Below are 15457 nucleotides of genomic sequence, written 5' to 3'. Positions count from 1 at the left end.
GAAATAAAGTTCCGTTTAAGTATGGCAAAACAAAAATTCTAACGTACCGGCAACGCGAATGTCTTTTATTTTTGGACGCCCCGAGAAGGAGATTTCCGCCGATGTGCTTTGCGCACTCAGATGGTCAAAAGATGATCACGTGACCGGTGAGAACCCCAAGACCACAAACCAGTCAAAAGCTTCAACCCATCATGAAGTTTCCCTTACCCCCCCCCCCCCCCTCCCCGTTAAAGATACATACGTCTCCGTTACAAAATAAGAAAACAAGAACAACAAAACATTTAGAAAAGACGAATACCGCAAGTGTCATGTTGCTTTGTGAATCCATATTCGTGAATTGCATTGCATTGCGTTGCCTTGGAACCTATTCTGTCATTTAGCATTTTTATTTATCGAATGACTGCTCGTTAAATAGGAATATCTTGACCAGAAAGTGTTTCTTTAAAACGTGCAGGGTGTAATTCAACCACAGGAGGGCGACAATACCCTGCGAGCATCTTGACGTCTAATAGACAGACGTCTGTCAGTGGATCACCAGCTCCCTGACCAACAGGGGACGACAGCGTGTGAGGCTGGGGACAATCACATCCGACACCCGGACTACCAATACTGGCGCCCCCCAGGGGTGCGTCGTCTCCCCACTGCTCTTCTCTCTCTACACTCACGATTGTTCCTCAGGCGACGCTTCTGTGAAGCTCCTGAAGTATGCGGACGACGCCACTCTTATCGGACTGATCCGGGACGGTGACGAGACTGCGTACAGACAAGAGGTGCAGCGGCTGGTCCACTGGTGCAGCCAAAACCACCTGGACCTGAAGCCGCTCAAGACCGTGGAGATGACAGTGGACTTCAGGCGAGACCCTTCGCCACTTTCACCCCTCACTATCCACAGTAATACTATTCTCTCCACAGACACCTTCAAGTACCTGGGCTCCACAATCTCTCGGGACCTGAAATGGACCAGCCACATAGAATCTGTCCGGAAGAAGGCCCAGCAGAGGCTGTACTTTCTGAGACAGCTCAGGAAGTTCAACCTGCCACAGGAGCTGCTGAAGACCATCATCCAGTCCATCCTCTGCACCTCCATCACTGTCTGGTTTGGATCAACCACCAAAGAAGACAAGCACAGACTGCAACGGACAATCGGGACTGCAGAAAAGATCATCGGGACCAACCTCCCATCTATCCGGGACTTGTACCTATCCAGGACCAGGAAACGTGCAAGTAACATCTCTACAGACCCTTCACACCCAGGTTGCAGTCTGTTGGAACTACTCCCCTCCGGACGGCGTTAGAGCGCTGTAGGCCAAAAGCAGCGCTTCTTCCTCCAGGCTGTCGCTTTGATGAACTCACACCTCTCTGAGAGTCTCAGAGACATTGCTGTGCAATAACTTCCTGCTCTCGACGCTTCATCTTTGAATTTGTGTCCTGTCTGCATCCATTGCAGCCTGGTCATCCTGGGCGATCCTCCCTCCCTCCCATCTGTGGTCTCTTCTCAAGGTTTCTCATTTCCCCTAGTAGGAGTTCTGAGTTTATCCTTGCCCTCCTGGGAGTTTTAAGATCAGGGGATGTTTGAGAATGTCAATTTTTGCACATGTTGTCCTGAATGTGGTTAGCTACCTAAATGTTGTACAGAGAAGATGTACCGGAGTCAAATTCCTTGTTTGGCATGCTCAAACTTGGCAAATCAACATTGATTTGATTTTCAGTGTTCAACCTGAGCCAGTAGATGGCACTAGAGTGGAAAAATACCTCCTTTTTAAAATAACACCATCAAAGGACACGGCACATCGAGGCTCTTAATTGTCTTTTTCGCATGCACATTTTTTATTGAATATGTTGACAAGAGAAAATCACTACACTGGCTTTTGTCATCAATACAAGAAAGAAAAATAAATTACAGGACTCTCAACTAGTTCTCCAAGCATCACTGCCAGTAACAAATCTGCCTTCACACATACACCATATCTTTTTTTTTTTCACACTTACCGTTTTTTCTTGCTTACCGCTTGCTTACCGTTTCTCTCACCTACCGTTTTTTCTCGCTTACATTTTTTCTCGCTTACCATTTTTCTCACTTACTATTTTTCTTGCCTTATGTCTTTTCTCGCTTACTGTTTTTCTTGCCTATCGTTTTTTTCTCACTTGCTGTTTTTTCTCGCTTCGTTTTACTTGCGTACCTTTTTCTTACAATTTTATTCTCGCTTATCGTTCTTTTTTCTCGCCTACCACTTTCCCTCGATTTTTTCCTTACGTGCCGCTTTTCTCACGTCCCCTCATCGAACTATTTTTCTTGTTTTTCCCGCTTAACGCTGCTTAGTGGCTCAGTGGCCTAGTGGTAGAGTGTCCGCCCTGAGACTGGAAGGTTGTGGGTTCAAACCCCGGCCGGGTCATACCAAAGACTATAAAAATGGGACCCATTGCCTCCCTGCTTGGCACTCAGCATTAAGGGTTGGAATTGGGGGGTTAGATCACCAACTGATTCCCGAGCGCGGCACCGCTGCTGCTCACTGCTCCCCTCTCCCCCAGGGGATGGATTAAAATCACACGGGGATGGGTTAAATGCAGAGGACAAATTTCACCACACCCAGGTGTGTGTGTGACGATCATTGGGACTTTAATCTTAATCTTTAATCTTAGTTGTTCTCGCTTCCTGTTTTTCTCGCATACCGCTTTTTTCTCGCTTAACGCTCGCTTACGTTTTTCTCCCTTACTGTTTGTCTCGCTGTTTTTTTCTCGCTTATCGTACTTTTTTCTCGTTGACCGTTCTCGCTTACCATTTTTTTCTCGCTTACCGTTTTTCTCGCTTGTCATTATTTCTCGCCTTTTCACATCATTCGCTAGCATTCCCCCATTCGCAAGTTTTCATCCAGCTTCTTTGCCTTCACACGCAGCTTCTCAAGACACTACATTCTCTTATCCTTACTCATCATCCAATCAGTCAAAATGAGCTCTTGATCGGGCCAGGAAAACTCTTAACTACAAATACTGCGCATTTCAATGCAATAAACACAAAGCCAGGATGCACAAAGGCAATCAAAAAGAGAAAAAAAAAATCATGCAAGTTTGGCTTTTTCTCATAGCCAATTAGACTTAAATATTAAACTATAAAGTGGTTACTTTTGTACAATTATTCCACAAACCATCTAAGGCTCGTGGAAAACGCTGTGCCAGTCCTCACATTTTAGCGCAGGCTGGTCTAAGCGGAGCTTTTCTTGATCTCCTTGATGGATACGAGACCCCACACGTTCATCTGCGTGATGCTTAGTAGATTGGCCTCTCGGTATTTGTAAGTCACCTTGTCGACGCTGTTGATTGTGATCTGGAAGTGATCGTCGGCGCACTTGATGACAACCTGAGCGACAACAGGACACCATGAAAAAATCCAGTCATGTGACGTTCACGTTGCCATTTTCGGGACTTGTGACTTGCTCGCCACGTTTTTGGCTCAATTATTTTTTAAGATTGACGTATGTTTAGGGAGGTTCTACAAAATGGAATGTGTTTTGACAGTTGTATGAATACGCCTTGAGCATATAAACAAACAACGGAGCAACAATTAGATAGAATTAACTAACCGGCATCAATCAAAGGTAAGGAAAATTCCACACCAAAGTTTGGAAACCCCAAAACTGTAAGGCGGACGTGAGAGTGTGTGCAGAAATACAGTGTGATTCACGTCACCTTGACTTCTTGTCCGGGTCCAGAGCTTTGTGTGGGATGCTCCTCTCTTTCGTTCCAAGTTGTGTTCACTCTGGAGTACAACCAAATCTTCTTGGTTACAAAGTTCAACTTGAGGAGCAGCGCGACCACGTTGTCGGTTTCGTCGTCAGGCACAAACAGGTTGATTTTAAACCTGCAACACAGATGTACAACTGTGTGTTTGTTTGTGGTATTAGCATTCTTGTGCCCGTGTGGGAGTGGCTGGGGGTCCTCGTACCAATCTGCCAGTTTATTTGCTCGTCCTGTGATGGTGATGACGTTGTTCACACGGAGACCTCCCTTCAGCTTGATCATTGATCCAAGCTGCAAACATGTAATCAAAACATAACTGGTCATCAAAACATCTTGAGTAGAAATTGCATGCGAATGCTAAGATCTGACACTAAAATGAGATTGTGTGGAAATCATTACTACTGTCTTTTGAACCTGTCCAGAAACGTGGGATGCAGAGAGAGAGAGAGAGAGAGAGAGAGAGAGAGAGAGAGAGAGAGAGTATAAAATCAACTCACTGCATTCGTTGACTTGGCGAGCTTGCTTCTGTGCAAGAGTACTCTGTCACCAGAATGGCTCTCCTCTGCCTTCTCTGAGGTGATTGCATAATCCGCTTTGGGCATCTTGCACATGAAGCTGTTGGGTATCTTGCAGCTCATCTGCTTCCATTTTCCAGCCTGAAAGATGAGCAAGAAGGATTTCAGCGGATCGTGCAGATGTTCTCGCAAACGGTCAATTGGCCACGCACCTTTTGCGACATCGCCACACAGTCCTTTTTCAGGTGTTTGGGCTCTTCTGCGGCCCAGTCGGTGAAGGTCACCTCGTGGCGGTCCGACCACTCAAACATGCCGAGGACACTCTGGTCATTCAGTCCGGTCCACATGTCGCTGGTGTCTGCAGAGGACAAAGGCGAGAAGATCTCTCACCCAGCGTTCAGGGGATAGTAGTTCTACGAAGACGGTGTACGCACCGAGGGGGGAAGCACTTTTCACCCACGTCTGCTCCACCTCGGAAAGGATGGACACCAGATTGGCACCCAATTTCTTACAGTCAGCTTGAGCAGCGGCCCACTCCTTCTTGTCCTCAAAAGCTTTGTAGCAGAAGCCCGCAAACTCCTCCCAGGACTCTCCCAAGCATCTCGGCTCTGCAGGTGAGATCCCGTGCGGGGTTAGCAGTAGTTGAGCACTTAACATGAAAAAATGCTCCGTGAACTCACCTCCGTCTGCAAATGTGAAGGCCTGATCCGTCGAGTCGGCATTCCTGCAGGTCGTACATGTGACAATGAGCTGGGCCTCTTATTGGTGCTTTTCCATAAACGTTGGCCACTCACTTGAGGGAGGTGATCCCGTTCTGGGTGGAGCCAGCAAAGTCCTTCTTTGCCACGGCTTTCATCACAATACAGTCTCCTCCGATGTCGTTACGAATGACGCCGGCGTGAATAGCGGCCGCGCACACGCTTGAGTCCTGCACTCACATCAAGTCAAGAACTCAACTGACGGGTCACGATAGGGAGGATTTGATTTCCTGAGTGGTGTGTGGAAATGAAATCATCTTTCAAATGGAACTCACTTGAAAATCGCAAATGAAATGTAGGTTCATATTTGAAATGTTTATTTTTGCCAGGAGCCAGTGCCTCTCCAGTCCAAGGGTCAGCAATCACGTACCTTATTGTAGACCAAGGTTCCTGTGACATTGTGTTTGGAGTTGGCGCACTTGGGTGGGCAGTGGAACCTGCAGAAGGCAAGGACAAGCAAATTGACGACAGGCGCCCACCGTCGTGGAAACACCGGGGCAAGTGCGACTCACGTCATTGCCTTGGTCAAGTGGAGGCTGTTGAACGTGCTGTCACAGGTCATCGCATCTGTCAGACAAAAGGTGATATCAAAAGATGGGTTGTATGTTTTTCCCGGCAGCGGAGGGAGAGACTCGCTTACCGTCACGTGCGCATCCCAAGAGGTCAAAGGTGAGGCCGAAGTCAACGCTGTCCTCCAGCGGCAGGATGCGGACGTACTGAGCGGAAAACGCAGAGCCAAACCGGTGCTCCCCCCCTCCGGTAAACTAGCAATAGCACTCTCGTTTGTAATGGCTAGTTTGGGCAGCCCGGTCGGCGTCAGGTCGACTGGCCGCTCACCTTTTCGTCCGGGTGATCAGTCCAGCTTTTGCCATCCAAACTAATCTTCATCTCAAAGTCGATGACCCAGGACCTTTGGTCAGTATGAGGACAGCCCTGGGTGACGATCCCGGTCACCTTTCTCACGTGACCGAGATTCACCTGGATCCAGCTGGTGGAGGCTGCAGGACACAAGTTCGCTCAGGACACCAAACTGCCAGCGCCGAAGTAACTTTCGGTTGTCTACGTACGATCTTGTGACGGTCTCCAGCAGGAATTCTTGCTCAATTGAGCTTTCTCTGGGCTGGTGTCGCTCATAGAGGAGGAGGCTTCAAACGCTGAGTCGGCGATGCGCTTGTCCGCCTCGACCAAACTGTCAAGACACACTGAGGACAACCCAGAATCATGTTGCAACGGATCCCTGATAACTGAATCCTTGTGTTGTATTGTTCTGGGCATTGTTAGGCGCCGTCGATTCACTAGGCCAATGGTCGCCAAGCTTTTATGGCGAGTGGTCCCCTGAACCTTTTAGTATCAACGTCCGTAGCAGAACAGACCATTCAATGTGCCGTCATACCCCAACTTTGGTCGGGAGATACCGCATTAGACAACAGAGACGTGAAGCCCACCTTTCCGTTCGCAGCTGTAGACCATGTGCAGGTATTTGGAGACTGCAGGGCAGGTCTCCCGGACGCCCTCAAAAGGGTCAGCAAGACAATATTGACGGTTGTCACATTTCTGCCTGTAGTGAGGGAGAGCTCCTCGCACCACACAAGTCTCTGCAAGTCACAAGGCCGAGTGGAAGCTTATTTGGCTGCAACGGTCGTATCGCCGAACCAAAATGCAACGCGACGACGTTGCTTATGTCCTGTCTTACCCTTGGTTGCGTTCTGAGTTGGACAAAGGCTGCCGCTCCTCCGTCCATAGAAGGCCGACTGGATGCGGATGACGCTTTGACCCTCACTCTGACAAAAGAGGTCGACGTGCTTCTGCTGGTTGCACACAAGGATCTCCCGAAAACCTGCGAGCGCACCGTGGTGTCTTTTTTCCGTCTCGCATCTTTTGACGTCAACATTCAGGATTCGGGGAGACTGACTTACCGTCATGGCGTGGAGGTTCCGGTTTATGTCCTGCGAGGCAAAAGCCAAATATGGGCATCAACATTAATTGGCCATGAGTCATATCTTACCTCGAGCTCTTTTCTTGCATATGTAGTTCCTCTTCTTCTGGCAGTTGTCAAATTTCCAATTTCCCAGTTCACGTTTAGTGTGAAAGGAAAGGCAGCTTTCACCAGAGGGTTTACTAGGGCTATCTGTAAGGAGACAGCAGATGCTAAACGCTCCTCTCCATTGCTCCAGACTGTCGGCAACAAATATTGGATGGCGTTTGGGCCAACCTGTGGTCCAGTGGGTGTAACGAAAGGGAGACCCATCAGTCCACTTGCACCCTTGAGTGATCGTGGTGTTGGTGGCCAACCACAGAGAAGAAACGTTTTGAAGTCCGGTCGACAGAACTTTGGATCAAACACGAATAAGATGACATCAGTAAATGCCTTTAAGCTTATATGTATCACGGTTATAAATCCATTTGACATTTTACTCATTGTGGTCAATATAAAGTGGAACAGCATATCTTTTGTCTGAATTGCTCGTCGTCATAGCGTCACAAGCTCATTTTCACCCCTGTTCCGAGTAGCGTCTCAGAGCAAGCCGTTTTGGTGCGGCCTCTTTAAATGCAAATGAGATATTTCAAACCACGCCGCCTCCAGGCCGGAAGTTTCCTTGCGCCGCAAACCTTTAGCTCGAATTAAAGATGTCAACAGCAGAAGACTTGTCAAACATACATAACAGAATAAATCCCCTCCCAATATTTATGAACGTGGTTAAGATAAGCAGTAAGCTAATACTAGCATTAGCGAGAAGCTTACAAACGCATTTAACACATTCTTGCGTTCCCCAAGAATAAAACATGCAACTAGCTGATATGACTACTCAAAATACATCCACAAGAAGTGACAACAGAGGGCACAGCGCTAAAATCAGCAGAAAGTCCGATGCTAATGCTACGACAATGAGGGCATCCTAGACACACAATACAAAAGTTAAATACAGTTTATTATTTTTGTGTCATCTCAAGCTTAGCGCTTTACTGTGTCCGTCGTTTCCATAGATTGAAGGAACAGAATCTTTAATGACGAGTTTCTTTTGTACACTGTCGAATTTTTTGTATGGCGGCCTTTTGAAAGGATTTGTCAATCCCTATAGCTGTCCTTTTCTGGTCAGATGCGAAAACGCAACCAACTGCAGGTGACGTCACAAACGTTTTCTTTGTCTTGAGCAATGAAAAAGACAACTGGCAAAAACGTTCTTTCAAAATGTCACTTTACTTTAGCATATACGCCACCCTCTACAAATATCACAAGATTCTCAACCAACAGTCCTGATCGAGCCCATAAGCCTACCTTCTATGACAGTCTGCTCCATGTTGTCGGTGATGCTGAGCAGGTCGCCTCCGAGGCGGACGCAGTCGTCTCGCGCCTCTTGCCAGTTCTTGGCATTGTTGCGGTTGATCAGGTAGCAGAAGTTGCTGTAGGGGTTCTCCACCCACGAGCCGCATTTTTCGCTCCAGCCTGCAAGCAAGACTCGCGTCACTTGAGGGCCAACTGGCCAACGACCAATCACGTGTCGGCCGCAGGATGGGATGCCCACCTGCTTGCGGCTCATCATGGCGAGCCTCTCGAATTTTGGCTGCAAAATCGCAAGGGGGATCAGACATGAGAGAGCAGTGAGAGGTCAAAGGGCAAAGTGAGCTGTGGTGACTTTTGGACCTTTTCTGCAGACAGATGGCTGCTCTTCAGTGCAGGGCCACTGATGAAATTGTCCAGAAGCTGACAGAGCAAAGCAGTCACCGCGTCCTGTAGACTGTTCTCCCCTCAGCGTGACGTAGTCCTGCGGATGACAGGATGGATACCACTTGAGTGCGTTTGGTGTTGCAACTTATTTTCTTCAAATTTGTTTTCTTTTCTCATTACTGTACTCCATTTTTAACATCAACAACTACAATGTTCCTATTTTGTTCTTAGACTGTCCATCTGTAAAATTCTGCACTTTGATATGACCAGACAAAAAAATCTGTATATAACTTATTTTATTCAAGCTTGTCAATTTTATTTGTCTTAAAACAACTGCAAGTTAATCTGTGTTGGTGGCCCAGCCCCTTTGAAACTTTACAAATATTTTTTTCTGCTCTTGCAACATTGTGACCAACCCAACTTTGGCTTTCTCATATCTCATTCTGGACACATCTTTAGACAGCTGTAGACATTTTGCTTACTGCAGACGTTGCGTCGCTCCAGGAAAATTTCTTGTCTTTGTTCTTCTTGAGTCCCATGAAAGGCCAATATCCTTTATCATCTCGCACGTGAGCTTGAGGAAAGCAGAACAAGCGCTAGTTGCAAAGATGCTGAGAAGCATTGCGGGATGATCGTGGAATAGTCGGTTTGTCTTGGCACTCACCAGCCAAGAATTTGATTTCGTCCTCTGAGTGGACGCTGGCCAAGTGACCTTTCTGTTCTGTGCAAAGTATATCAGCCGAGTGCCAATTCTTACGTTTCCACTCAAAACGATAGCAGGAATCGTCGAACAGGAAGTCGCCGGGGTCGCAGGAGGAAGCTGAAGCCACGAACAAACTTGGATTGGAAAAGCACGGCGGGACGATGCATGAGTAAAAACAAGAATGACAGCCACTCACTCTCCACTCGATCGTAACCAAAGTCTTTCAAGGAACACTGCCGGCCCTTCGGGCAGTCTGCAGAAAGACCGCACGATTAAAATGTCCTTTTTGACATCACCATGACAACTCCTGAGCAGGCTTACCGTCCAGCGGGCGCTCGCACATGAAGGCCAAGGAGGATCCGCACAAGGCTTGTCGCCACTTTCCTGGCGGACTCTCGGTCCACGAGCCTTGGTTGACGTACGCGCAGGACTCTACGTCGGAGCTGTCGGGAGAAGTCGTGAAAAGCGTCTTACAAACAGGATAAATCGGAGGTTCTTTTCTTGCTCTCTTTTAACAAAAGCCTTTTTTTTCCTCCCCCCTCGTCACATGTGCTCTTTCCCATTTTGAAAAGGGGGCCCAAAACCTTGCCTAACATTCAAGACATGACCTTCTTACCTTCTAACCTGACGCGAGTCCCAGTTGGAGTAGCCCACCATCACGCGGACATCTGACCAAGTCAGTTCCTTTTGCTCCTTATCATACCGACACCAAGCCTCGTCGCATTTCTGCGGAGACCATTCCCGCTTGTCAGTCGCGTGCGTACCAGTAAAGAATCAACTGCTTGCGCTTCCGTCTCACCAGATTGGAGAGTCCGATCCAGAAGGGGTCGATGCCCATTTCCTTCTTCACAAAGGCTTCCTCGTCCGACGAGGCGATGGAGACCAAGTCGCCGCCCTCCCAGATGCAGTTGTGCCGAGCCCCTAGCCAACCGTTGGGGGTCGCCATCTTCTTGTAGCAACTGGACTGGTGAAGACTCCACCCCTTCTCACACGCGGATTTAGGAATGGCTGAGGACACCATTATTATGCCGTTATTTAGAATGGCAGAAATATAGAATTATCCGCACGAGTTTTTTTGACAGGGAGTTTTTTACCAATCGTGTCAACTGCGGCACCGAGAATCAAAGGACTTTAGAAAAGGCCTTCTCTAATAATACTTCGTATCTGATGACGCAACTGGAAGAATAAGACCAATGTCAAAACATGCCTCTTCCTCTTCTCTTGCAGATGTAGCTGCTGCGCTTCTCCTCACAATCGGCTTTTGCCCAGCGGCCGTCGGCAGTGAGCAAGGAAAGGCAGTTTCCACCGGGGCCTTCTCCGGCGATGTCTGGAAGGAGACGACAAATGCTAAGCACTCGTCCGTTTTGTCGCCGACAAACATTCCCCAAGTTATAGGCCGACCTGTGTTCAGGTTTTTGTAAGTGGACATCGATCCGTCAATCCACTCGATGCCGTTAGTGATATTGCCGTTGGCGCCCAACCACAGAGTGGGACTGCTCAGAGGACGGGCGTACAGACCTTTGGATCAAAGTTAAACAACGACCAAGAGTTTGAACATCATACAGGTGCGTGTGTAGCAGCAGCAGCATTGTTCCTTCTGGAGTCCACGGGGCATAAACTGTGCGAGCCTCTATCGTGTCCTCCGGGCAGTTTACCTTGTATGAAGGTCTGTTCATAGGAGTGGGTGATGCTGAGCAGGTCGCCTCCGAGGCCGACGCAGTCATCTCGCGCCTCCTGCCAGGTCTTGACACGGTTGTGGTTGATCAGGTAGCAGAAGTCGTCGGACGGGTTGTCCATCCACCAGCCGCACTTTTTGCTCCAGCCTGCAAGCGAGACCCGCGTCACTTGAGGGCAAAGTGGCGACCGACCACGTGTCGGCTGCAGGGAGGGGCGCCCACCTGGTCCCCATGTTGATGATGGCAAAACAGGGAGAGCCCCTTGGACCTTGGCTGCAAGAACGCAAGGGGGATCAAATATGAGAGCAATGCCAGGTTAAAGGGCAAAGTGAGCTGTGGTGACTTGCGGACCTTTTTTGCAGATAGATGGCAGCTTTTCAGCACAGGACCACTCATCAAATTGTCCAGAAGCTGACAGAGCAAAGCACTCTTTGAGTCCTGTAGACTTTTTTCCCACCAACTTCGTGACGTAGTCCTGCGGACGATACGGCGGACGCCACTTGAGCCCGTTTTGTGTTGCGCTTGGTTGAATGAGTTTTTCCATCCCGTGTTGTAGCATTTCAACTTTCTTTTGGTGAAATCACAACTTTGAGCGTTTCGGTGTAAACTGCAACCCGGGACCAGTTTCGTCATGTCATCCTGTTTAATTCTCCGGATTGCCGTCAAATTCTGCACTTTATCCTACAAGACGGATTCCTTTTTTTTCTAATCTCATTCAAGTTTTCTTGTTCATTTTAATATCATTCTAAAGGAGAAATGGCAAGTTTGCTCCTCAAACGTTCCAGCTTACAGACATATAAAGCATTTATCTATTCAATTCCAATCTTTTGCCTTCAGGTAGAGGCAAATGCCAACTTTTTAGAGTGCAGTGAATCTTTTACTTACTGAAGATTTTCCGTCAATCCACTCAAAGTTGTTTTTCTTCTTCTTCAGTCCCACAAAAGGCTGAGATCTTCCTGCATCTCGCATGTGAGCTTGAGGAAAGCAGATCAAGCGCTTCAGCACAAAAAGAGCAACCACTTGTCGGATGTTTCTTGGCAGTTGCTGACCTGCCAAGAAATTGCCTTCCTCCGCTGAGAGGACGCTGGCCAGGTGACCTTTGTGTCCTTTGCAAAACCTCTCGGCGGCCCTCTGCACCTTCCTCGCCTCCTCGAAACGATAGCAAGAATCGTCAAACAGGAATTCGCCGGGGTCGCAGGAGGAAGCTGAAGCCACAAACAAACTTGGATTAGAAAAGCACGGCGGAACGCTGCAAGAGTAAAAACAAGCGTGGCAGCCACTCACTCTCCACTCGAAGGTAACCAAAGTCTTTCAAGGAACACGGCCGGCCCTCCGGGCATTCTGCAGAAAGACCACACCACAATAGATATGTCCCTATCGACATGACAACTCCTGAGCAGGCTTACCGAGCAAGGAGCGCTCGCACATGAACGCCAACGAGGATCTGCACGAGCCGTGTCGCCACTTTCCTGGCTCAGTCCACGCGCCTTGGTTGACGTATGCGCAGGACTCTACGTCGGAGCTGTCGGGAGAAGTCGTGAAAAGCATCTGAGTATTTTTTCTTGCTATCTGATGAAAAGTTGACTAAAGGTCTTTTTTTCCCCCTCATCACGGTGCTCTTTCCCAATTTGGAAAGGGGCCCCAAAACCTCGCCTGACAGTGAAAGGACATCAAGACGTGACTTTTTTACCTTCCAACCTGACGCGAGTCCCAGTTGGAGTAGGTCGCCATCACGCGGACATTGGACCAAGTCATCTTCTTTTGCTCCTTGTCATACCGACACCAAGCCTCGTCGCAATTCTGCAGAGACCGATCCCGCTTGTCAATCGCGCGCGTACCAGTAGAGAATCAACTGCTAGCGCTTCCGTCTCACCAGATTGGAGAGTCCGATCCAGAAGGGGTCGATGCCCATTTTGTCCTTCACGAAGGCTTCCTCGTCCGACGAGGCGATGGAGACCAGGTCGCCGCCCTCCCAGACGCAGTCTTGCCGAGCCCCCAGCCAACCGTTGGGGGTCGCCATCTTCTTGTAGCAACTGAAGCCGAAAGGGAGCCAGCCGTCGGCCATATCACATGACTTCTGATCGACTGAGGAAACATTTGGGGAATTGTAGAATATTTTTATTATATAATAATAATATCCATCCATCTTCTGTACCGCTTTGTCCCCACGGGAGTCGCGGGAGTGCTGGAGCCTGTCCCAGCGGTCATCGGGCAGTAGGCGGGGGACACCCTGAACCGGTTGCCAGCCAATCACAGAGACAAACAACCATCTGCACTCGCACTAGGGGCAATTTAGAGTTTTGGAAAATGGGAGGAAACCGAAGTGCCCGGAGGAAACCCGCGCGGGCTCGGGGAGAACATGGAAACTCCACACAGGGAGGATCGGATGTGGAATTGAACTGGCACCCTCCTAACTGTGAGGCGGCCGTGCTAACCAGTGCGCCACAGAGCCGCCATTCTTTTTCTTAAATATCTATATATAGCACTTATTCAAGCTCATCTGTTTGGGCCTCCGGACGTGGGTAGAAAATAGAATTGGGTCAGCTGGGTCCCATCCAAATTTAACCATCAAGCAGTCTTGTTTGTGACCATCTCGGGGACAGAAATTATATATCGGCTGTCTGGGATCAGACTTTTAACAATGAGTGGTTTGGTTTGTGACCGTTTAGGGTAGAGACTCAATGTAAAAAACACAAAGACACGCTGACCAGCAAATACAATTGATCAGTTTTCTTCCCACAGATTGTCGTGGAAAACAAGAAGTTCAGACCAGCTGCAATCTTCATTCCAGTTTTGCCGATTGCGTTAGCTCCATGACTTGACAATTGACACGCTCACAAAGAGAAGCACGCTGGTACTGTTAGGGTTTGCAGAATATCTTCATCGTATGATTATGTTGGAATGTAACCTGTAATAATTTACCTAGCTTGTAGACCAAAGTGCTAAGATATTTTCACCTGATTGACTAGCTGCAGAGGAAGCAATCAAAGTTGCTTTGTTTCCACAAAGTCGTAAAAGGCCCCCTGCTATGCTTTGATCAGCAGGGGAGCGTCTTCACCCCTTCCTGGGTTCTCACACCCCCACTTTCAACCCCACTGTGTTTCTTCTCAATAAATATGCACCTGATGAGGCCTGACTTCAGACTTCATTCGACCATCGCTGTAAGCACAGCGACGAGTGAACTCTCCGCCTGCAGGTGTTTGAAACGACTAACTTGTCTCCAGTGTGGTTCTTGCAAAATAAGTTAGAGTGAGCACTACCCTAACAGGTACATTTCATCGAGAGGACTTCAGAAGCCTTCTCAAATCTTAGCGTTTGACAACATCAGCGCGAATCGGCCAAGCGTCACGTTACCTCTTCCTCTTCTCTTGCAGACGTAGCTGCTGTTTCGTTGGCAATGGTGAAATTTCCAGCCACCGTTGTGGGTGACAAAGTAAAGGCAGCGTCCGCCAGTGGCGTCACCGGCATTTTCTGGAAGGAGGCGACAGATGCTAAGCACTAAGCAGACAAACATTTGCCGGATTATAGACCGACCTGCTGTCAGGTTTTTGTAAGTGAACGGGGATCCATCAGTCCACCTGCTGTCTTCAGTGATATTGGCATTGGCGCCCAACCACAGACTGGGACTGGTCACGACAGCTTTGGATCAAAGTTAAACAACGATCAAGAGTTTGAACATTGTACAGGTGCGTGTGTCGCGGCGTTGTTCCTTCTGGAGTCCATGCGGCATGAACTGTGCCAGCCTCCATCGTGTCCTTACCTCGTATGAAATTCTGTTCAGTGTCGTCGGCAATGCTGAGCAGGTCGCCTCCGTGGTGGATGCATTTGTCTCGCGCCTTCTGCCAGGTCACGGCATGGTTGCCGCTCATCAGGTAGCAGAAATCGTTGGATGGGTTGCCCATCCACCGGCCGCACTTTTCGCTCCAGCCTGCAAGCGAGACCCGTGTCACTTGAGGGCCAACTGGCGACAAGAGCGCGACCACGGATGTGACGCCCACCTGGCCTGAATATTGACGACGAATGAGCAGTAACAACCTCTCGAACCTTGGCTGCAAGAGGGATCAAGTATGAGCGCGCGCGTGAAAGGGCAAAGGGAGCCGTCGTGACTTTCAGACCTTTTTGGCAGATGGTTAGAAAGTCGTTATTGGTGCAGCCGTATGTATGAAGATCTGCATTAGTGGAAATCACACCAACGCAGGCATTATCTAGTAATTGCAATCCTGGGGCGTCGGCCTGCACACATGACAGAGGTTTTGAGCGCACGACAGCTTTTCCTCTTTTATTTTTTGCTCTTGTCAATTACAATTCTAATTGCCATCGAACTTGTTCCAGCTGATTTTCTGGAAAACATTTCTTTGCAGCTCTTCTCGTAACATTGCGGCCATTCCGGATAAAGTTTGACT

General features: G+C 48.6%; 1 protein-coding gene and 1 long non-coding RNA gene across 2 annotated transcripts; both read right to left on the bottom strand.

Annotated features, from left to right (window-relative positions):
• Positions 1–4202: 4202 nt before the first annotated feature.
• Positions 4203–13119, bottom strand: LOC119132738 (macrophage mannose receptor 1-like). The gene is made up of 34 exons (XM_037268211.1): positions 12928–13119; positions 12745–12854; positions 12461–12576; positions 12339–12395; positions 12104–12259; positions 11936–12028; positions 11277–11327; positions 11034–11201; positions 10780–10896; positions 10586–10705; positions 10178–10386; positions 9995–10104; positions 9700–9821; positions 9575–9631; positions 9340–9495; positions 9158–9249; positions 8652–8772; positions 8533–8571; positions 8286–8453; positions 7221–7337; positions 7014–7136; positions 6925–6954; positions 6702–6845; positions 6454–6603; positions 6076–6210; positions 5846–6006; positions 5649–5772; positions 5521–5575; positions 5379–5445; positions 5045–5178; positions 4931–4974; positions 4685–4858; positions 4463–4608; positions 4203–4391 (listed from the first exon to the last, which is right to left on the bottom strand). The coding sequence occupies exons 1-34, from the start codon at positions 13117–13119 to the stop codon at positions 4224–4226; spliced, it is 4026 nt and encodes a 1341-aa protein (XP_037124106.1). The 3' UTR covers positions 4203–4223.
• Positions 13120–14885: 1766 nt separating this feature from the next.
• LOC119132308 lies at positions 14886–15431 on the bottom strand. Its single transcript, XR_005099840.1, has 3 exons — positions 15170–15431; positions 15053–15103; positions 14886–14982 (listed from the first exon to the last, which is right to left on the bottom strand). It is a non-coding gene; the product is annotated as an uncharacterized LOC119132308 (long non-coding RNA).
• Positions 15432–15457: the final 26 nt, after the last annotated feature.

This window comes from Syngnathus acus, chromosome 13 (genome assembly GCF_901709675.1).
Source record: "Syngnathus acus chromosome 13, fSynAcu1.2, whole genome shotgun sequence".
In the NCBI taxonomy this organism is placed as follows: Eukaryota; Metazoa; Chordata; class Actinopteri; order Syngnathiformes; family Syngnathidae; genus Syngnathus; species Syngnathus acus.
Note: the sequence above shows the minus strand (reverse complement) of the source record. Positions and strands in the feature narration are given on the sequence as shown.

Bases quoted from the DNA above. Each gene is read 5' to 3' on its own strand.
- LOC119132738 (XM_037268211.1), bottom strand. From the start codon at position 13,119: ATGGCCGACGGCTGGCTCCCTTTCGGCTTCAGTTGCTACAAGAAGATG. The intron at 9,822-9,994 runs GTAAGAAGGTCA...TTCTCCCGACAG, and splicing joins GACTCGCGTCAGGTTAGAAG to CTCCGACGTAGAGTCCTGCG. The intron at 5,179-5,378 runs GTACGTGATTGC...ATGTGAGTGCAG, and splicing joins GAACCTTGGTCTACAATAAG to GACTCAAGCGTGTGCGCGGC.